This window comes from Ascaphus truei, unplaced genomic scaffold (genome assembly GCF_040206685.1).
Source record: "Ascaphus truei isolate aAscTru1 unplaced genomic scaffold, aAscTru1.hap1 HAP1_SCAFFOLD_500, whole genome shotgun sequence".
Taxonomy (NCBI): domain Eukaryota; kingdom Metazoa; phylum Chordata; class Amphibia; order Anura; family Ascaphidae; genus Ascaphus; species Ascaphus truei.
Window position 1 is genome coordinate 243704 of NW_027456831.1, and position 23288 is coordinate 266991.

The 23288-nt window shown below is 55.8% G+C and overlaps 1 protein-coding gene across 1 annotated transcript in view; it reads left to right on the forward strand.

Annotated features, from left to right (window-relative positions):
• Positions 1-23288, forward strand: part of LOC142484985 (WD repeat-containing protein 97-like) — a 119276-nt gene that overhangs the window by 82789 nt on the left and 13199 nt on the right. Inside the window, exons 4-5 of the mRNA XM_075584225.1 lie at positions 8256-8845; positions 17627-17748. Of these exons, the coding sequence (XP_075440340.1) occupies positions 8256-8845; positions 17627-17748 (712 nt within the window). The remainder of the gene's footprint in view (positions 1-8255; positions 8846-17626; positions 17749-23288) is intronic.

Below are 23288 nucleotides of genomic sequence, written 5' to 3' on the forward strand. Positions count from 1 at the left end.
ACTTCTCTCCATTAATCAACACTCACAAGTCTAACCCACACTAACTCTTCCTTCATCTCAACTCAGGACTTTGCTGCCTATTTTAAGAAAAAGGTGAAATCCTACTTCGCTTCCTGCTTTCCTTGACTCTTTTTCCACTGTATCAGAAGAGAATGTCACCATCACTGCTGATCTCCTCTTCTCCCTCTAATCTGCTACCTTTCCATTCTCCTTCAAACATGCAATAGTTATACCATGATTCAAATATACAGCAGCGGCAGCTCTTATTCGAGCAAAAGCCGCTGGCTGTATGTGGCTGGGAAGCGGGTAGCCGCGGCGCGTGGCGGCGCACTGTGACGTCACAGTCACAAGCGCGCCCGTCTTCCCCGTCTTCCCTGGCTTCCCCAGGCTTCCCCGACACCCCTGGAGATCAAATCAAGGTAAGCGGGGGTGCGGGGAAGCAGAGGGGCAGAGCAGAAGCCGGGCTCGGGGTCCGGAAGCATAGTAAAGTGCGCGCGAGTTGGAGGGGGGGTGCGTGGGGGAAACGCGGCGGCGCGCGGTTATTACTGGCGGCAGCTGGGGTAGATCCCGGCATGCCGCCGGCATTTAGTTCGAATAAAGTATGTCGCTACTGTAGCAAGCTTGACCCTACCTGTCTTTCTTTTTTTTTTTTTCCAAATTTTTTTATTAGGCAGTAGTAATTGTTAACAAATTTGCTAAAACAGGTCATATGTGGCCTAATACAGTTTTTAACATTTTGAAAGAAAGAGACTCCGCGTCCCCCTGTTCCTCCGGGGTCAATCGGGGTAGCGTGGAGTTGAAACAGAAAGAAGGTGAAAGAGAGAGAAAAGAGGGGGGAGGAGGGGGGGGGAGCGGGTGTATCACCCCCTCGTCCTGATCCGCCCAAGCAGTTGCCATCTCCTATTGGGACCTCCAAATCTATATTCATGTAGTAGTTCTATTGGTCTGGGTCATTCGTGTGTACCACGGATCCCAAGTATTGTTGAAGGCGGTAGTGGACCTTTTCACAAATGCAGACAGTCTCTCCATGTCTTTTACTTCATTGATTCTATTTATCACCGTCTGTCTTGAGGGGGTGGACACCTTCTTCCAGGCGGCTGCCACCGCACATCTAGCCGCCGTGAGAATAAAGGAGATTAATTTGCCTGTTGGTCGGTCCAGTGTCTCTAGGGGCCTGGCCAATAGGTAGGTCAGCGGTTCAATTGGGATTGTGAGGTCTGTGACCTCTTTTATAAGATTGTGTATAGTTTCCCAGTATTTTTGAATTTCTGGACATGACCACCAGATGTGGGCCATGTCCCCCCGTTGACCGCAGCCTCTCCAGCATAGGTCGGAGGCCAGTGGGTAGATTTGGCTAATTTTGGCTGGGGTAAGATACCAGCGAAACAGGATTTTATAAATATTCTCTTTTATTGTGGTGCATATGGAAGTTCCTGAGGCTGTTTCCCAAATACTTTCCCAATCCTCTCGGTCTATGACAATGTCCAATTCTGCTGCCCAATGCAGCATATAGTCATGTGTAGGAGCTTCTGAGGCTCTCTCAAGCTCTGCACATATTTGTGTTATGAGACCTTTCTGATGGTCGGGCTCCCTGCAGAGCCTTTCAAAGCCAGTGAGAGGGGGAAATTCCAACGTTGGGGATAATGTTTGAGTAAAGTGCCGAATTTGTAGGTATTTGAAGACGTTTAGGTCTCTTAGTTCATATTTGGTTCGTAGATTTTGATAACTCAGGAACTACCCAAAGCTCAGGAGGTCGACAATTGCTCTGATATTTTTGGTTTCAAATTGGTCAAATTGTCTGGGCTCACATCCAGGTGGGAATTTTGGGTTTTTGTGAATTGGTGTAAGTTGGGAGTGAGGTGACATGAGCTTAAATTTATATCTGCATTTCGTCCAAATTTCCCAGGTGTGTCTCATCGGGCCTAATTGGAATTTGTTACTTGGCATGTCTTCCTTACTCATGGACCAAAGGCAAGCTGGTAGTGAGGGCGTCCCGGCATAATGTGTTTCTATACCTAGCCAACAGTATTGTTTTGGGTTAGTGTTCCAGACCACCGCCTGTCGCAGTTGTGCGGCTAGGTAGTATCTTGACACGTCTGGAACTCCTAGTCCTCCTCTCCCCCTTGGGGCCAGAAGAACCGTTTTGGCGACTCTAGGTTTTTTACCTTGCCAAATAAAATGGAAAATTGATTTTTGAATATTCTTTAATTCTGAGCCAGGGATGGGGACCGGGAGTGTCTGGAAGTAATATAGTAACCTAGGGAGTATGTTCATTTTAACCGAGACCATCCTCCCGATCCATGATATTTGGTATCCTCCCCATTTGTCTAGATCTTGTTTGATTTTTTTGAACAGGGCCGGATAGTTATGTTGATATAGAGTTTGGTAGGTCCTCGATATCTTAACTCCCAAGTATTTGATACAGGAGGAGCTCCAACGATAGTTAAAATTTAATTTGAGGAGTTTCACCTCTGGCTCTGGCAGGCTTAGAATCAGGGCCTCCGATTTGTCTTGGTTTATCTTATATCCTGAAATTTGTCCAAATTCGTGGAGTTCTTTATGAAGGTTGGGTAGGGAAATTTGAGGTTTGGAGAGGGTTAGTATGACATCATCAGCAAATAGGGATATTTTGTGCTGCCTTTGTCCAATTTCTATTCCCTGGATGTCTCTATTGAGTCGTATTGCTGATGCCAGCGGTTCTATGGTTAATGCAAAGAGGAGAGGAGATAAGGGGCACCCCTGTCGAGTACCATTTGTAATCTCGAACCTCTGCTTATTGCCGCCAGGTAGTTTTACCGTTGCTGATGGGTTGTGGTATAATCTACGGACCCCCTCTAAGTATGCGTCTTTGAAGCCGAATTTACGCATAGTTTGGTCCAGGAATTGCCAGTTTATCCTATCGAACGCCTTCTCTGCATCTAGGCTTAACAAGAGTGCTTTGGTCCCCGAGAGGTGGACATGCTCAATTATGTTGATTATCTTCCGAGTATTATCTGAGGCTTGTCTGCCCGTGACGAATCTGACTTGATCTATATTTATTAGCCTCGGTAAGATGGGATATAATCTGTTTGCCAAAATGTTACTATATAATTTGAGATCACTGTTGAGTAGGGAGATTGGACGATAGCTTCCACACTGCATCGGGTCTCTGCCTTCCTTGTGAATGATGGCCAGATTAGCTAGAGACATTGATGCGGGAATCTGATTCCCTTCCAAAAAATAGTTAAATGTAGCTAGAAGATGTTTGGATAGTGTGGGCAGGAATCTTTTATAGTAAACATTGGTGAAACCGTCAGGGCCAGGAGACTTGGTGATCTTTAGTGATTTGACCGCCATCTCCAGTTCCTCTTTTGTAATCTCAGCATTGAGGACTGTGTTTTCCTCCTCCGTTAAGGTGGGGATTTGGCATTTATTCAAATATTGTGTTATATTTTCTATAGTTATTGGTGTAGAGCGGTCATTTTTAGATCTGAGGTTATATAACTCCGTGTAGTATTTAGTGAATTCCTCTGCGATTTTATTATCACTATATTGTATCTCACCAGATTTGCTTTTGATAGCTGTTATTTGGGATCGCTTTTGCACCCCTCTTAGTTTATTTGCTAAGAGTCTATCAGCCTTGTTCCCCTTGTCATAATATAGTTGGTTTGTCCATTTAAGGGCCTTTTCCACATCCTCCAGCTGAAACTGCCTAACTTTTGATCTAGTTGCAAGCAATTGTTTATATAGTTTTTTTGTAGGGTCTGCCTTATGGGCTTGTTCTATTGTTTTGATACTATCGGTTAGTTCCTTGATTTGAGTTAGGCGGGCTTTTTTCCTATGGGAGGCTTCCCATAGAATTGCTGGAGAAGAGACTGTACCTGTGTTGAAAAAGAAATAGTCCTTAAGTGAGGCTCTTATTTCCCTTTCTATCTCTGGGTGATTTAATAGCGAATCGTTAAGTCTCCAAGAGTAATTTGTTGTTTTTTTAAAAGGGGAGTGATAATGTCAAGGTGATTGGGGCGTGATCCGACCAGGTGATTGAGCCAATGTCTGATTCAATGGTTGCCGCCAGTACGTTTTTTGTGGTCAGGAAATAATCTATTCGAGAGTAAGTCTGGTGAGGAGCTGAGTAAAAAGTATAGTCTCTCTGGCCCTGATGTTGGGATCTCCATACGTCCACTAATGAAAATTCGTTTAGAATTCCCCTAAACCTTTTCCCCTTGATCTGGGAGTGGGTTGTGCGGGGGGTCCCATCGTGGTTGATCTATCCTCGGTGGGGTTTAGTACCATATTTAGGTCTCCCCCCACTATCATCGAGGATAGATATCCCGGGTCGACGCCCTCGAGAACAGTCTGTAGGAATTCAATTTGATTTTCGTTTGGGGTGATTGATCAGGGCAATTGTCGAACCCGCTAAGGAGCCATATACCACAAGAAATCTACCCTCTGGGTCCGCTGTTGTTTTGATATGATTGAATGGGGTGCCTTGTCTGATCAGGATAGCTACACCCCTTTTCTTACTGCTGAATGAAGCAAAAAAGCTTGTTGGGAACATTTTTTTGAATAAATTTGGGGGGTCCTGAGATGTGAAGTGGGTCTCCTGTAAGAATATAATGTCCCCCCCTGTTTTTTTCATGTCCTGGAGGGCCAATCGTCGCTTTCTATTATTTTGCAGTCCTTTTACGTTTAAAGATCTGACTCTAATCGGGGCTGACGTTGCCATTTTAATGTTTTAATCTTATAGTGCGTGGGCTTGAGGTCTCAGCTTTCCCACTAGTTGGGACCCTGCTCCCATTTTTTGGTGAGATGATGTGCACGGGTGTACAGTTTTTTTGAGTAGGGGGTGTGGCTTCTATAACATTCTTTGAGGGCTTATATTCGAGCTGCTCAGGCGAGGGGGTGGCTGGGGAAGGGAAGAGGGGGGAGGGGGATAGATCTGCTGGGACAGGGTCAGCAGATGAAGGAGAAGTGAGAGTAGGCCTTGAAAAGGTCTTAATGTGGTTTTGCCTTGTCTCCTAGAGACCGGCATTCGGGTAGATTTACCCGTTCTGGGGTGGGTCCGGGGCCCGAGGTCAGGGGTACAACAGTGAGATCCTGGCCCTCTGTTGCTTGTGTGACCCTTCGACCCTTCGACCTTTGGTTACAGGTAGGTATGTGGGGAGGGGGGAAGGGATGGGGGGGGGCTACAAAGGGAGGGGGGGGGTCTGGTATTGGGGGGGGTCTGGTATTGGTAGGGGGGGAGGGAGAGGGGAGGTGGGAAGGTGGAGGGGGGGGGGTAGAGGGGGGAAGAAGGGGGGAAGAAGAGGGGGAAGGGAGGGGAGTGGTTGATAGGGAGGTAGGGAGCGAGGTGGGTGGGGGTAGGGAAGGAGGGAGGGGGGGGAGCAGGTAGGAGGGGAGAAGAAAATGTAGAACAGGGTCTGTAGTTGATCAGCGGTGAGTTATATGATACTGTTACAGCGTCTTTTGCATAATTATAAGACATGGTACATATTTTGATAACAATAGTGCATTAGTTAACATAGGTATGGGGAACAACTTTTCAATTTTACATTTTGTAGTACAGAGTTCCTCTGGCTTTGCCTCGCCCGTGGCGTAGGTATTTTGTGGATTGATTCTGATGTGTCAAGAAGGTCAGAGTCCGTGTTTGGTGTGATGTTAGTCAGCATATACCTAATTTGCACTTCTTAGAGGTAATCGGAGTGTAGAACAAGGTGTGTTTGAATTATGCGTTGGTTGTGGTTTGGTTCCTGACACATAACTGGGTGCGTTATTGAGTTGAATGTGGTGTTTAAGTAATTTATTAATAAGTGTTGTGGTATCTTTGGGGTGGTGATTTGTACCTTTTGTATATTTACGTAATCTCAGTCTTGTCACATAATTTCTCCCGCCGATCATATTCGTCAAAGAGAGCGGTCTTTTCGGTTCGTGTCGAGTTCAGACACCGCCACCATTCTTGGGGTGTTTTGTGGGTGTGACTCGGTTCGGGTTCCTCATAAGAGATGTTTTCCTCTTTATTGGACTGGAAGGGCCACTCTTCCGTGGGGTAGGATTCATTACAGGAACGCTGCATCTGGTCCTCCATTTTTAGGCTATCAGGTGTAATTTTCTTCCTGACCTCAGGAGGCGCTATTGCAGCTGTTGCCACTGTATTTGCTAGAACCCCCAATTGTGGTAGTCCTACAGATGGGCATATTTTGCTTGTAGAGGTCGTAGCTCTCACAGGCATCTCTGTAGACTTTTCTTTCTTGGGTAATTTTTTTTTTTTTTTTTTTTTTCAATATCAGCAGTACATTGCATGCATTTTCTTTTATCAGGTATACAAAATATGCAGTTGCTAGGTAAAAAAGTCTATTTGCTATACACCATTTATTTGCTAGGTGCAATTCCTCCGCTTCAGCAACAGAATTTGGTTTTCTGCCTGAGTTCAGTAATTTTCAGTCTCATCTTTGGGTATTATGGCATTCACAATTCACACTTTGGGTGTCTGTTTTGCTCCCAAGATAATAGGCATACTTTTTTACTTGCAGAAAAAAAACATTCTTTGCAGTGGACTATTTCTTTCATTCCCGGCAGGGTGACTCAACACTCAGCAATTGGCTTTGAAAAACCTTTTCCTTTATAGGGCAATTTTACACTCAGCATTTGTTTGCTAAAATTCCCCTGCTGCAGCACAGTCTTTGTATCAATTTTCACACTTTTCTGCATATACTCCATTCACAGCTGGTAGCCCTATGTGGTGTGGCAACCTTTATTTGCAAAATCAGTACCACTCATGGGTCACCATCTGTATTCACTGCTTCAGCGAAACTTTTGAAAACAACAAACTCCTATCCCTTTTTTAAGGGCTGACTCACTTCTTGAACCCTGACTATGGCTAGAAGGCAAAATCCCTATTTCAATGACCGTATTACACTTTGTGATAGGCAATTAAAGGTTTACCTGCTTCAGCAGTCTCTTGGGATTGGGGAAAAGAGTCCATCTGTGGTTTTTGTAAGTTTCAGTGCAGTGTAAGTTTCAGTGGTGTGTACACCTTTAACTCTGCCTCTGCTGCATGAGAGGTTTTTTTTTTCCAGATTTTTTGTAGGCAAAAGCATAAAAAAAATTTCACATAAAAATCTCCGGTCCTTTTTAATTACAAGGACACCTCTTATCCCACTTCTGACACCAAATGTAGACGGACGTTCACAGAGGTACACACTTGGAGTCGTTTATAATGTGAAATTATAATAAGGCTTTATTGTGCCTTTTCCTTTTCATCAGGAAATTCATCCAAACACTCGGGGGGGGGGGAACAAAGCTTCTATTCACTTGGGAGTATTTCTAGTGAAACACTATGCAATAATTCACATCTCCCTTAGTCAAGCAGTTCTCGCAGCCCCAAAACATATAACATGAAATAAGCAGATATAAGCAGTCTCTTAAGAATAAAAGTCTTATCTGTTTCCTGGAGGGAAAATCTCACTTCCTGGTTCAGCTTCAGATGTAGTAGTTTTCCCTGTGTCTTGAAATCAGCTCTGCTGGGCAGATCTCAAGACTGGTCAGCTCCAAGGGTCAGCTCTCAGTCAGAGCTAAGGAGAGAGTCACTTCCTGTCTGAACAGACAGGTTTTTGTAAACAATCTCAATCAGGCAGGTGGTGTTTAGTAATTAACTACCAGAGGTTAACCACCACACTGCTGGATTAAAGGCACATTACTGAACAGGGATAAGTCCCCTGTTACAGGCCCCATTGTACTTTATTCAGAGTGCACTATGGTCCCCCCATCTACAGTGACATAGGGGACCTCTGGGACACGGCTTCTGTCCCTCCCCCCCCATCTACAGTGACAGAGGGGACCTCTGGGACACGGCTTCTGCCCCTCCCCCCGCAGGTGACACAGTGACAGAGGGGACCTCTGGGACATGGCTTCTGTCCCTCCCCCCCCATCTACAGTGACAGAGGGTACCTCTGGGACACGGCTTCTGCCCCTCCCCCCGCAGGTGACACAGTGACAGAGGGTCCTCTGGGACATGGCTTCCGTCCCTTCCCCCCATCTACAGTGACAGAGGGGACCTCTGGGACATGGCTTCTGCCCCCCCCACCGCAGGTGACGCAGTGACAGAGGGTCCTCTGGGACACAGCTTCTGTCCCTCCCCCCGCAGGTGACGCAGTGACAGAGGAGACCTCTGGGACATGTTCAATGTATTTTGTTCTCTCCCTGCAGATAAAGCTTGCTGACGTCTGTCCCTCCTGCAGGTGACACAGTGACACAGTGACACTCTCTTCTCCCTGCAGATAAAGCTTGCTGACGTCTGTCCCTCGGTCCTGTCTCACGGATTGCAGCTCCTGCGTCACTTGTCTTTCCCGAGCTCACTGACACATGTCACCTACTCCTCCAAGCACCGGCGCTTGGTGTCCCTGGACTCCGCTGGACTGATCCGGCTGCACCATGTTGATGGGCGAGTGGAGGGGAGCATGCAGGCCACGTGGCCTTTGTGTGGTCTCCTGTATGGGGGGTCGTTCCAGCAGTACGTGGCCTGGGACCCCCACGAGCTGCAGGTGTTGGACGTGTCTTTTACACCCATTTCCCGGTGCCACGTGGAGCAGGGTGTGTTGTGCTGCGTGTATGAGCCGGGGACGGGCCACGTGCTGAGCGGGGGCTGTGGGGGTGTCACCGTCTGGCACTTCCGTCACAGCACACAGAGCTTAGCGTGCCACCAGCAGCTGTGCCAGGGAATGACGGAGCAGGACAAGGTGACGGTCATCGCCCTGGACACGGCGTCACTGCTCACACAGAGATGTTTTGCCGCCTGCAGGACCAGTGTGTGGGAGTATAACCTGAGCGATGGGAGACTGCGGAGAATCCGGAGGGACCTGCACCTGAGGTGGGACACGGGAAGGGACCTGCACCTGAGGTGGGACACGGGGTGGGACACGGGAAGGGACCAGTGTGTGGGAGTATAACCTGGGCGATGGGAGACTGCGGAGAATCCGGAGGGACCTGCACCTGAGGTGGGACACGGGAAGGGACCTGCACCTGAGGTGGGACACGTGGTGGGACACGGGAAGGGACCAGTGTGTGGGAGTATAACCTGAGCGATGGGAGACTGCGGAGAATCCGGAGGGACCTCCACCTGAGGTGGGACACGGGGTGGGACACGGGAAGGGACCAGTGTGTGGGAGTATAACCTGAGCGATGGGAGACTGCGGAGAATCCGCAGGGACCTGCACCTGAGGTGGGACACGGGGTGGGACACGGGAAGGGACCTGCACCTGAGGTGGGACACGGGGTGGGACACGGGAAGGGACCTGCACCTGAGGTGGGACACGGGGTGGGACACGGGAAGGGACCAGTGTGTGGGAGTATAACCTGAGCGGTGGGAGACTGCGGAGAATCCGGAGGGACCTGCACCTGAGGTGGGACACGGGGTGGGACACGGGAAGGGACCTGCACCTGAGGTGGGACACGGGGTGGGACACGGGAAGGGACCAGTGTGTGGGAGTATAACCTGAGCGATGGGAGACTGCGGAGAATCCAGAGGGACCTGCACCTGAGGTGGGACATGGGGTGGGACACGGGAAGGGACCTGCACCTGAGGTGGGACACGGGGTGGGACACGGGAAGGGACCAGTGTGTGGGAGTATAACCTGAGCGATGGGAGACTGCGGAGAATCCGGAGGGACCTGCACCTGAGGTGTGACACGGGGTGGGACACGGGAAGGGACCTGCACCTGAGGTGGGACATGGGGTGTGACACGGGAAGGGACCTGCACCTGAGGTGGGACACGGGGGTGACACGGGAAGGGACCTGCACCTGAGGTAGGACATGGGGTGTGACACGGGAAGGGACCTGAGGTGGGACACGGGAAGGGACCTGCACCTGAGGTGGGACACGGAGTGTGACACAGGAAGGGACCTGCACCTGACGTGGGACACGGAGTGTGACCCGGGAAGGGACCTGCACCTGGGGTGGGACACGGGGTGTGACCCGGGAAGGGACCTGCACCTGGGGTGGGACACAGAGTGTGACACGGGAAGGGATCTGCACCTGGGGTGGGACACGGGGTGTGACCCGGGAAGGGACCTGCACCTGGGGTGGGACACGGGAAGGGACCTGCACCTGGGGTGGGACATGTGGTGTGACACGGGAAGGTTACCTGCACCTGAGGTGGGACACGGGGTGTGACACGGGAAGGGACCTGCACCTGAGGTGGGACACGGGGTGGGACACGGGAAGGGACCAGTGTGTGGGAGTATAACCTGAGCGGTGGGAGACTGCGGAGAATCCGGAGGGACCTGCACCTGAGGTGGGACACGGGGTGGGACACGGGAAGGGACCTGCACATGAGGTGGGACACGGGAAGGGACCTGCACCTGGGGAGGGACACGGGAAGGGACCAGTGTGTGGGAGTATAACCTGAGCGATGGGAGACTGCGGAGAATCCGGAGGGACCTGCACCTGAGGTGGGACACGGGGTGGGACACGGGAAGGGACCAGTGTGTGGGAGTATAACCTGAGCGATGGGAGACTGCGGAGAATCCGCAGGGACCTGCACCTGAGGTGGGACACGGGGTGGGACACGGGAAGGGACCAGTGTGTGGGAGTATAACCTGAGCGATGGGAGACTGCGGAGAATCCGGAGGGACCTGCACCTGAGGTGGGAAACGGGGTGGGACACGGGAAGGGACCTGCACCTGAGGTGGGACATGGGGTGTGACACGGTAAGGGACCTGCACCTGAGGTGGGACACGGGGTGTGACACGGGAAGGGACCTGCACCTGAGGTGGGACACGGGAAGGGACCTGCACCTGAGGTGGGACAAGGGGTGTGACACGGGAAGGGACCTGCACCTGGGGTGGGACACGGTGTGTGACACGGGAAGGAACCTGCACCTGAGGTGGGACACGGGGTGTGACACGGGAAGGGACCTGCACCTGAGGTGGGACACGGGGTGGGACACGGGAAGGGACCTGCACCTGAGGTAGGACACGGGGTGTGACACGGGAAGGGACCTGAGGTGGGACACAGGGTGTGACACGGGAAGGGACCTGCACCTGAGGTGGGACACGGAGTGTGACACAGGAAGGGACCTGCACCTGAGGTGGGACACGGAGTGTGACCCGGGAAGGGACCTGCACCTGGGGTGGGACACGGGGTGTGACCCGGGAAGGGACCTGCACCTGGGGTGGGACACAGAGTGTGACACGGGAAGGGATCTGCACCTGGGGTGGGACACGGGGTGTGACCCGGGAAGGGACCTGCACCTGGGGTGGGACACGAGAAGGGACCTGCACCTGGGGTAGGACACGGGAAGGGACCTGCACCTGGGGGGGGACACGGGGTGTGACACGGGAAGAGACCTGCACCTAAGGTGGGACATGTGGTGTGACACGGGAAGGTTACCTGCACCTGAGGTGGGACACGGGGTGTGACACGGGAAGGGACCTGCATCTGAGGTGGGACACGGGGTGGGACACGGGAAGGGACCAGTGTGTGGGAGTATAACCTGAGCGATGGGAGACTGCGGAGAATCCGGAGGGACCTGCACCTGAGGTGGGACACGGGGTGGGACACGGGAAGGGACCAGTGTGTGGGAGTATAACCTGAGCGATGGGAGACTACGGAGAATCCGGGGGGACCTGCACCTGAGGTGGGACACGGGGTGGGACACGGGAAGGGACCAGTGTGTGGGAGTATAACCTGAGCGATGGGAGACTGTGGAGAATCCGGAGGGACCTGCACCTGAGGTGGGACACGGGGTGTGACACGGGAAGGGACCTGCACCTGAGGTGGGACACGGGGTGGGACACGGGAAGGGACCAGTGTGTGGGAGTATAACCTGAGCGATGGGAGACTGCGGAGAATCCGGAGGGACCTGCACCTGAGGTGGGACACGGGAAGGGACCAGTGTGTGGGAGTATAACCTGAGCGGTGGGAGACTGCGGAGAATCCGGAGGGACCTGCACCTGAGGTGGGACACGGGGTGGGACACGGGAAGGGACCTGCACCTGAGGTGGTACACGGGAAGGGACCTGCACCTGAGGTGGGACACGGGGTGGGACACGGGAAGGGACCTGCACCTGAGGTGGGACACGGGAAGGGACCTGCACCTGAGGTGGGACACGGGGTGGGACACGGGAAGGGACCAGTGTGTGGGAGTATAACCTGAGCGATGGGAGACTGCGGAGAATCCGGAGGGACCTGCACCTGAGGTGGGACACGGGGTGGGACACGGGAAGGGACCAGTGTGTGGGAGTATAACCTGAGCGATGGGAGACTGCGGAGAATCCGGAGGGACCTGCACCTGAGGTGGGACACGGGGTGGGACACGGGAAGGGACCTGCACCTGAGGTGGGACACGGAGTGGGACACGGGAAGGGACCAGTGTGTGGGAGTATAACCTGAGCGATGGGAGACTGCGGAGAATCCGGAGGGACCTGCACCTGAGGTGGGACACGGGGTGGGACACGGGAAGGGACCTGCACCTGAGGTGGGACACGGGAAGGGACCAGTGTGTGGGAGTATAACCTGAGCGATGGGAGACTGCGGAGAATCCGGAGGGACCTGCACCTGAGGTGGGACAAGGGAAGGGACCTGCACCTGAGGTGGGACACGGGGTGGGACACGGGAAGGGACCAGTGTGTGGGAGTATAACCTGAGCGATGGGAGACTGCGGAGAATCCGGAGGGACCTGCACCTGAGGTGGGACACGGGGTGTAACACGGGAAGGGACCTGCACCTGAGGTGGGACACGGGAAGGGACCAGTGTGTGGGAGTATAACCTGAGCGATGGGAGACTGCGGAGAATCCGGAGGGACCTGCACCTGAGGTGGGACACGGGAAGGGATCTGCACCTGAGGTGGGACACGGGGTGGGACACGGGAAGGGACCTGCACCTGAGGTGGGACACGGGAAGGGACCTGCACCTGAGGTGGGACACGGGAAGGGACCAGTGTGTGGGAGTATAACCTGAGCGATGGGAGACTGCGGAGAATCCGGAGGGACCTGCACCTGAGGTGGGACACGGGATGGGACCTGCACCTGAGGTGGGACACGGGAAGGGACCAGTGTGTGGGAGTATAACCTGAGCGATGGGAGACTGCGGAGAATCCGGAGGGACCTGCACCTGAGGTGGGACAAGGGGTGGGACACGGGAAGGGACCTGCACCTGAGGTGGGACACGGGAAGGGACCAGTGTGTGGGAGTATAACCTGAGCGATGGGAGACTGCGGAGAATCTGGAGGGACCTGCACCTGAGGTGGGACACGGGGTGGGACACGGGAAGGGACCTGCACCCGAGGTGGGATACAGGGTGGGACATGGGAAGGGACCTGCACCTGAGGTGGGACACGGGGTGTGACACGGGAAGGGACCTGCACCTGGGGAGGGACACGGGAAGGGACCTGCACCTGAGGTGGGACATGGGGTGTGACACGGGAAGGGACCTGCACCTGAGGTGGGACACGGGGTGTGACACGGGAAGGGACCTGCACCTGAGGTAGGACACGGGGTGTGACACTGGAAGGGACCTGCACCTAAGGTGAGACATGTGGTGTGACACGGGAAGGGACCTGCACCTGAGGTGGGACACGGGGTGTGACACGGGAAGGGACCTGCACCTGAGGTGGGACACGGGGTGTGACACGGGAAGGGACCTGCACCTGAGGTGGGACATGTGGTGTGACACGGGAAGGGACCTGCACCTGAGTTGGGACACGGAGTGTGACACGGGAAGGGACATGCACCTGGGGTGGGACACGGGAAGGGACCTGCACCTGAGGTGGGACACGGGGTGTGACACGGGAAGGGACCTGCACCTAAGGTGGGACATGTGGTGTGACACAGGAAGGGACCTGCACCTGAGGTGGGACATATGGTGTGACACGAGAAGGGACCTGCACCTAAGGTGGGACATGTGGTGGGACACGGGAAGGGACCTGCACCTGAGGTGGGACATGTGGTGTGACACGGGAAGGGACCTGCACCTGAGGTGGGACACAGGGTGTGACACGGGAAGGGACCTGCACCTGGGGTGGGACACGGGGTGTGACACAGGAAGGGACCTGCACCTGGGGTGGGACACGGGAAGGGACCTGCTCCTGGGGTACGACACGGGAAGGGACCTGCACCTGAGGTACGACACGGGGTGTGACACGGGAAGGGACCTGCACCTGAGGTGGGACACGGGGTGTGACACGGGAAGGGACTTGCACCTGAAGTGGGACACGGGAAGGGACCTACACCTGAGGTAGGACATGGGGTGTGACACGGGAAGGGACCTGCACCTGAGGTGGGACAAGGGGTGTGACACGGGAAGGGACCTGCACCTGAGGTGGGAAATGTGGTGTGACACGGGAAGGGACCTGCACCTGGAGTGGGACACGGGAAGGGACCTGCACCTGGGGTAGGACACGGGGTGTGACACGGGAAGGGACCTACACCTGAGGTGGGACATGTGGTGTGACACAGGAAGGGACCTGCACCTGAGGTGGGACTCGGGGTGTGACACGGGAAGGGACCTGCACCTGAGGTGGGACACGGGGTGTATTGTATGTCTTTATTTATATAGCGCCAAAAGTGTACTCGGCGCTTCACAAAGAATACAGTACAGGGAATTATAATTATACAATAAGTGCAGCAAAATCAGACAATGGGAAAGGAAATCCCTGCCCCGAAGAGCTTACAATCTAAGAGGTTTAATGGGGAACTTACAGATACAGTAGGTGAGGGAATAAGTGCTGTGTATGGCAGTGCTTGGCCACAATGGGTGGTAGGAGTGTCTGAGTGTGGGACAGTAGCCAGGACTGCAGGCTGATGGGATGCTTAACTTGTGGGGTGAGTTTTAAGGTTAGTGAGTATTAGATCAGAAGGTTATCACCATTTACAGGGGAAGAGATGGCAGGGAGAAATGGGTGGGATCAGGTGTCTATATCTGGGTTCAGGCTTAGGGGAGATACCCAGCAGCGGGAAGGAGTAGATAGAGGGTGTGAATAGAGGATTTGTGTGGTGTTTTTTTATTGAGGGGTAAAGAAGTTGCTGGGAGAGAGGTGTACTGTATAAATAATGGTGCAGTGGAGAGTGGGGAAGTTGGAGAGAACAGAGATGTTCACAATGGAGTGAGGAAACAGTAAACAAAAAAAGCAATAGGCAGGGAATGGTGAGATGCAGGAGGAGAGACAGGCCAGGTACTGGAGGATAGGAAGAGTACAAAGAATCAGAGCATTTAGAAAATCAAGTTCTCACAGCTGCAAAGTTGTTGTTATGCAGAGTCAAGATCTTCCTCCAATCTTCACCTCCAAAATTATCTCCACACTTTCGATGTTACACACAGCCATATGGCTCACAGCCAAAAGAGCCTGCCTTATATACTGAACATATTCACTTGTCTAACAATTAAGGGAGGGGTCTGCCTATTCAGCTCATACCAGTTAGGTGTCAATTTGATTAAATTAGGTATGACACGGGAAGGGACCTGCACCTGAGGTGGGACACGGGATGGGACATGCACCTAAGGTGGGACACGGGGTGGGACATGAGAAGGGACCTGCACCTGAGGTGGGACAAGGGGTTGGACACGAGAAGGGACCTGCACCTGAGGTGGGACTTGGGGTGGGACATGAGAAGGGACCTGCACCTGAGGTGGGACATGAGAAGGGACCTGCACCTGAGGTGGGACACGGGGTTGGACACGAGAAGGGACCTGCACCTGAGGTGGGACTTGGGTTGGGACATGAGAAGGGTCCTCACCTGAGGTGGGACACGGGGTTGGACACGAGAAGGGACCTGCACCTGAGGTGGGACTTGGGGTGGGACATGAGAAGGGACCTGCACCTGAGGTGGGACACGGGGTTGGACACAGGAAGGGACCTGCACCTGAGGTGGGACACGGGATTGGACAGTAGAAGGGACCTGCACCTGAGGTGGGACACGGGGTGTGACACAGGAAGGGACCTGCTCCTGAGATGGGACACGAGAAGGGACCCTCACCTGATGTGGGACACAGGGTGTGACACAGGAAGGGACCTACACCTGAGGTGGGACATGTGGTGTGACACAGGAAGGGACCTGCACCTGAGGTGGGACTCGGGGTGTGACACGGGAAGGGACCTGCACCTGAGGTGGGACACGGGGTGTATTGTATGTCTTTATTTATATAGCGCCAAAAGTGTACTCGGCGCTTCACAAAGAATACAGTACAGGGAATTATAATTATACAATAAGTGCAGCAAAATCAGACAATGGGAAAGGAAATCCCTGCCCCGAAGAGCTTACAATCTAAGAGGTTTAATTGGGAACTTACAGATACAGTAGGTGAGGGAATAAGTGCTGTGTATGGCAGTGCTTGGCCACAATGGGTGGTAGGAGTGTCTGAGTGTGGGACAGTAGCCAGGACTGCAGGCTGTTGGGATGCTTAACTTGTGGGGTGAGTTTTAAGGTTAGTGAGTATTAGATCAGAAGGTTATCACCATTTACAGGGGAAGAGATGGCAGGGAGAAATGGGTGGGATCAGGTGTCTATATCTGGGTTCAGGCTTAGGGGAGATACCCAGCAGCGGGAAGGAGTAGATAGAGGGTGTGAATAGAGGATTTGTGTGGTGTTTTTTTATTGAGGGGTAAAGAAGTTGCTGGGAGAGAGGTGTATAAATAATGGTGCAGTGGAGAGTGGGGAAGTTGGAGAGAACAGAGATGTTCACAATGGAGTGAGGAAACAGTAAACAAAAAAAGCAATAGGCAGGGAATGGTGAGATGCAGGAGGAGAGACAGGCCAGGTACTGGAGGATAGGAAGAGTACAAAGAATCAGAGCATTTAGAAAATCAAGTTCTCACAGCTGCAGAGTTGTTGTTGTGCAGAGTCAAGATCTTCCTCCAATCTTCACCTCCAAAATTATCTCCACAATTTCGATGTTACACACAGCCATATGGCTCACAGCCAAAAGAGCCTGCCTTATATACTGAACATATTCACTTGTCTAACAATTAAGGGAGGGGTCTGCCTATTCAGCTCATACCAGTTAGGTGTCAATTTGATTAAAGTAGGTATGACACGGGAAGGGACCTGCACCTGAGGTGGGACACGGGATGGGACATGCAGCTAAGGTGGGACATGAGAAGGGACCTGCACCTGAGGTGGGACAAGGGGTTGGACACGAGAAGGGACCTGCACCTGAGGTGGGACTTGGGGTGGGACATGAGAAGGGACCTGCACCTGAGGTGGGACATGAGAAGGGACCTGCACCTGAGGTGGGACACGGGGTTGGACACGAGAAGGGACCTGCACCTGAGGTGGGACTTGGGTTGGGACATGAGAAGGGACCTGCACCTGAGGTGGGACACGGGGTTGGACACGAGAAGGGACCTGCACCTGAGGTGGGACTTGGGGTGGGACATGAGAAGGGACCTGCACCTGAGGTGGGACACGGGGTTGGACACAGGAAGGGACCTGCACCTGAGGTGGGACACGGGATTGGACACTAGAAGGGACCTGCACCTGAGGTGGGACACGGGGTGTGACACAGGAAGGGACCTGCTCCTGAGATGGGACACGAGAAGGGACCCTCACCTGATGTGGGACACAGGGTGTGACACAGGAAGGGACCTGCACCTGAGGTGGGTCAGGCTGTGTATTATAATGAGCTTTATACAGAGGTATATTCTCTCTCTATAGGAGGATCACTGGGCTTTTATACTCAGAGTCTCTGCAACTCCTCATCTCTGGATCCCGAGACGGAGCCATCAAAGTCTGGGATGGAAATGGACTATTGAAGGGCGTGTATGTGGGACACACAGGTGAGCAGTGAGGGGCGTGTATGTGGGACACACAGGTGAGCAGTGAGGGGCGTGTGTGTGGGACACAGGTGAGTAGTGAGGGGCGTGTGTGTGACACAGGTGAGCAGTGAGGGGAGTGTGTGTGGCACACAGGTGAGTAGTGAGGGGCGTGTGTGTGGACACAGGTGAGCAGTGAGGGGAGTGTGTGTGGGACACAGGTGAGCAGTGGGGGGAGTGTATGTGGGACACACAGGTGAGCAGTGAGGGGAGTGTGTGTGGGACACACAGGTGACCAGTGAGGGGAGTGTATGTGGGACACAGGTGAGCAGTGGGGGGAGTGTGTGTGGGACACAGGTGAGCAGTGAGGGGAGTGTGTGTGGGAAACACAAGTGAGCAGTGAGGGGAGTGTGTGTGGGACACACAGGTGAGCAGTGAGGGGAGTGTATGTGGGACACACAGGTGAGCAGTGAGGGGAGTGTGTGTGGGACACACAGGTGAGCAGTGAGGGGAGTGTGTGTGGGACACACAGGTGACCAGTGAGGGGAGTGTATGTGGGACACACCGGTGAGCAGTGAGGGGAGTGTATGTGGGACACACAGGTGACCAGTGAGGGGAGTGTATGTGGGACACAGGTGAGCAGTGAGGGGAGTGTATGTGGGACACACAGGTGACCAGTGAGGGGAGTATATGTGGGACACACAGGTGAGCAGTGAGGAGAGTGTGTGTGGGACACACAGGTGAGCAGTGAGGGGAGTGTGTGTGGGACACACAGGTGAGCAGTGAGGGGAGTGTGTGTGGGACACACAGGTGAGCAGTGAGGGGAGTGTATGTGGGACACACAGGTGACCAGTGAGGGGAGTGTATGTGGGACACACAGGTGACCAGTGAGGGGAGTGTATGTGGGACACACAGGTGAGCAGTGAGGGGAGTGTATGTGGGATACACAGGTGAGCAGTGAGGGGAGTGTATGTGGGATACACAGGTGAGCAGTGAGGGGAGTGTATGTGGGACACAGGTGAGCAGTGAGGGGAGTGTGTGTGGGACACACAGGTGAGCAGTGAGGGGAGTGTGTGTGGGACACACAGGTGACCACTGAGGGGAGTGTATGTGGGACACACAGGTGAGCAGTGAGGGGAGTGTATGTGGGACACACAGGTGACCAGTGAGGGGAGTGTATGTGGGACACAGGTGAGCAGTGAGGGGAGTGTATGTGGGACACACAGGTGACCAGTGAGGGGAGTGTATGTGGGACACACAGGTGAGCAGTGAGGAGAGTGTGTGTGGGACACACAGGTGAGCAGTGAGGGGAGTGTGTGTGGGACACACAGGTGAGCAGTGAGGGGAGTGTGTGTGGGACACACAGGTGAGCAGTGAGGGGAGTGTATGTGGGACACACAGGTGACCAGTGAGGGGAGTGTATGTGGGACACACAGGTGACCAGTGAGGGGAGTGTATGTGGGACACACAGGTGAGCAGTGAGGGGAGTGTATGTGGGATACACAGGTGAGCAGTGAGGGGAGTGTATGTGGGATACACAGGTGAGCAGTGAGGGGAGTGTATGTGGGACACAGGTGAGAAGTGAGGGGAGTGTGTGTGGGACACACAGGTGAGCAGTGAGGGGAGTGTGTGTGGGACACAGGTGACCAGTGAGGGGAGTGTATGTGGGACACACAGGTGACCAGTGAGGGGAGTGTATGTGGGACACACAGGTGAGCAGTGAGGGGAGTGTATGTGGGATACACAGGTGAGCAGTGAGGGGAGTGTATGTGGGACACAGGTGAGCAGTGAGGGGAGTGTGTGTGGGACACACAGGTGAGCAGTGAGGGGAGTGTATGTGGGACATACAGGTGACCAGTGAGGGGAGTGTATGTGGGACACACAGGTGACCAGTGAGGGGAGTGTATGTGGGACACACAGGTGAGCAGTGAGGGGAGTGTATGTGGGATACACAGGTGAGCAGTGAGGGGAGTGTATGTGGGACACAGGTGAGCAGTGAGGGGAGTGTGTGTGGGACACACAGGTGAGCAGTGAGGGGAGTGTATGTGGGACATACAGGTGAGCAGTGAGGGGAGTGTATGTGGGACACAGGTGAGCAGTGAGGGGAGTGTGTGTGGGACACACAGGTGAGCAGTGAGGGGAGTGTGTGTGGGACACACAGGTGACCAGTGAGGGGAGTGTGTGTGGGACACACAGGTGAGCAGTGAGGGGAGTGTATGTGGGACACACAGGTGACCAGTGAGGGGAGTGTGTGTGGGACACACAGGTGACCAGTGAGGGGAGTGTATGTGGGACACACAGGTGAGCAGTGAGGGGAGTGTGTGTGGGACACACAGGTGACCAGTGAGGGGAGTGTATGTGGGACACACAGGTGAGATTTAACCTGGATCATTCACTGAGCAAAACAAAGTAATGAAATAAATGTAAGTTTATTCACTAATGGAACACAAAATACAGACAATAAGACACACTTGCTGGGGGACTGGGGTACATAACGTGCCTTTCCTAGGTGCATGGAACTCAGTAGAGTTTTACCCTGACCGGGACTTAGCCCAAATCGGCGTGAAGATCCACACGCCTCCGCTCCATTTTGAGAACTTGGACTTTTCTTGACCGCGAGCTACCAGCGATCCTCTGGAACCGAAATCGGCATCAAATCCCAGCCGTGTCCGCCGTGTCCGCCGCGTCCGCCGTGTCCGCCGCGTCCGCCGTGTCCGCCGTGTCGCTGCGTCTGCCGCGTCCGCCGTGTCCGCCGTGTCTGCTGCGTTCGCCGTGTCCGCTGCGTTCGATTTTGAGAACTTGGTCATAAAAGTGGTGACGTGGAATCTGGCGGCGCTTTTCTGGCTTGAAACCGAAGCCGGCGGCTCTGCTGATCTCGCAAGAGTAGCTTTGAGAATCCCGCCCCCGCTCTTACTACCGGAGATGGCTAATCTGATTGGCTCACAGATTCTTATAGTATTCCGAGTTTCATTCACAAAACTCAGCAGCCAATCAACGCGTGGGAAAATTCCCAAGCAACCAATCAAAGCCGGGTCAGCTGGAAAAATTTGAATAGCCATGAGACATGCGCAAGACTGCCGCCTCTCTCCCTGCCCCCTCTCTCCCTGCCCCCTCTCTCCCTGCCCCCTCTCTCCCTGCCCCCTCTCTCCCTGCCGCCTCTCTCCCTGCCGCCTCTCCCCCTGCCGCCTCTCTCCCTGCCGCCTCTCTCCCTGCCGCCTCTCTCCCTGCCGCCTCTCTCCCTGCCGCCTCTCTCCCTCTGCCCCCTCTCCCTGCCGCCTCTCTCCCTCTGCCCCCTCTCCCTGCCGCCTCTCTCCCTGCCGCCTCTCTCCCTCTGCCCCCTCTCTCCCTGCCGCCTCTCCCTGCCGCCTCTCTCCCTGCCGCCTCTCTCCCTGCCCCCTCTCCCTCTGCCCCCTCTCCCTGCCGCCTCTCTCCCTGCCGCCTCTCTCCCTGCCGCCTCCCTCCCTGCCGCCTCTCCCCCTGCCGCCTCTCTCCCCCTGCCGCCTCTCTCCCCCTGCCGCCTCTCTCCCTGCCGCCTCTCTCCCTCTGCCCCCTCTCCCTCTGCCCCCTCTCCCTGCCGCCTCTCTCCCTGCCGCCTCTCTCCCTGCCCCCTCTCTCCCTGCCGCCTCTCCCCCTGCCCCCTCTCTCCCTGCCGCCTCTCTCCCTGCCGCCTCTCCCCCTGCCGCCTCTCCCCCAGCAGCCTCTCTCCCTGCCGCCTCTCTCCCTGCCGCCTCTCTCCCCTGCCGCCTCTCTCCCTGCCGCCTCTCTCCCTGCCCCCTCTCTCCCTGCCGCCTCTCTCCCTGCCGCCTCTCTCCCTGCCGCCTCCCTCCCTGCCGCCTCTCCCCCTGCCGCCTCTCTCCCTGCCGCCTCTCTCCCTGCCGCCTCTCCCCCTGCCGCCTCTCCCCCTGCCGCCTCTCTCCCTGCCGCCTCTCTCCCTGCCGCCTCTCTCCCTGCCCCCTCTCTCCCTGCCGCCTCTCTCCCTGCCGCCTCTCTCCCTGCCGCCTCCCCCTCTGCCGCCTCTCTCCCTGCCGCCTCTCTCCCTGCCGCCTCTCTCCCTGCCCCCTCTCTCCCTGCCGCCTCTCTCCCTGCCGCCTCTCTCCCTGCCGCCTCTCTCCCTCTGCCCCCTCTCCCTCTGCCCCCTCTCCCTGTCGCCTCTCTCCCTGCCGCCTCTCCCCCTGCCGCCTCTCTCCCTGCCGCCTCTCTCCCTGCCCCCTCTCTCCCTGCCGCCTCTCTCCCTGCCGCCTCTCTCCCTGCCGCCTCTCTCCCTGCCCCCTCTCTCCCTGCCCCCTCTCTCCCTGCCGCCTCTCCCCCTGCCCCCTCTCCCTCTGCCCCCTCTCCCTGCCGCCTCTCTCCCTGCCGCCTCTCTCTCTCCCGCCTCTCTCCCTGCCACCTCTCCCCCTGCCCCCTCTCTCCTTGCCGCCTCTCTCCCTGCCGCCTCTCTCCCTGCCGCCTCTCCCCCTGCCGCCTCTCTCCCTGCCGCCTCTCTCCCTGCCCCCTCTCTCCCCTGCCGCCTCTCTCCCTGCCGCCTCTCTCCCTGCCGCCTCTCTCCCTGCCGCCTCTCTCCCTGCCGCCTCTCCCCCTGCCGCCTCTCTCCCTGCCGCCTCTCTCCCTGCCCCCTCTCTCCCTGCCGCCTCTCTCCCTGCCGCCTCTCTCCCTGCCGCCTCTCTCCCTGCCTCCCTGCCGCCTCTCTCTCTGCCGCCTCTCTCCCTGCCGCCTCTCTCCCTGCCGCCTCTCTCCCTGCCGCCTCTCTCCCTGCCGCCTCTCTCCCTGCCGCCTCTCTCCCTGCCGCCTCCCTCCCTGCCGCCTCTCCCCCTGCCGCCTCTCTCCCTGCCGCCTCTCTCCCTGCCGCCTCTCTCCCTGCCCCCTCTCTCCCTGCCGCCTCTCCCCCTGCCGCCTCTCTCCCTGCCGCCTCTCCCCCTGCCGCCTCTCTCCCTGCCGCCTCTCTCCCTGCCGCCTCTCCCCCTGCCGCCTCTCCCCCTGCCGCCTCTCCCCCTGCCGCCTCTCTCCCTGCCGCCTCTCTCCCTGCCGCCTCCCTCCCTGCCGCCTCCCTCCCTGCCGCCTCTCTCCCTGCCGCCTCTCTCCCTGCCGCCTCTCTCCCTGCCGCCTCCCTCCCTGCCGCCTCTCTCCCTGCCGCCTACCTCCCTGCCGCCTCTCTCCCTGCCGCCTCTCCCCCTGCCGCCTCTCTCCCTGCCGCCTCTCTCCCTGCCGCCTCCCTCCCTGCCGCCTCTCTCCCTGCCGCCTCCCTCCCTGCCGCCTCTCTCCCTGCCGCCTCTCTCCCTGCCGCCTCTCTCTCTGCCGCCTCTCCCTGCCGCCTCTCTCCCTGCCGCCTCTCTCCCTGCCGCCTCTCTCCCTGCCGCCTCTCTCCCTGCCCCCTCTCTGCCTGCCGCCTCTCTCCCTGCCGCCTCTCTCACTGCCGCCTCTCCCTGCCGCCTCTCCCTGCTGCCTCTCTCCCGCCGCCTCTCTCCCTGGCTATCTCAATGCCACCCGCTGGGGCAGGCTCCACCAGGCCTGGCAGAACAAGTAGCATCCCGGAGGACGGCCATTGATCTCCGGACCTGGTACTCCGC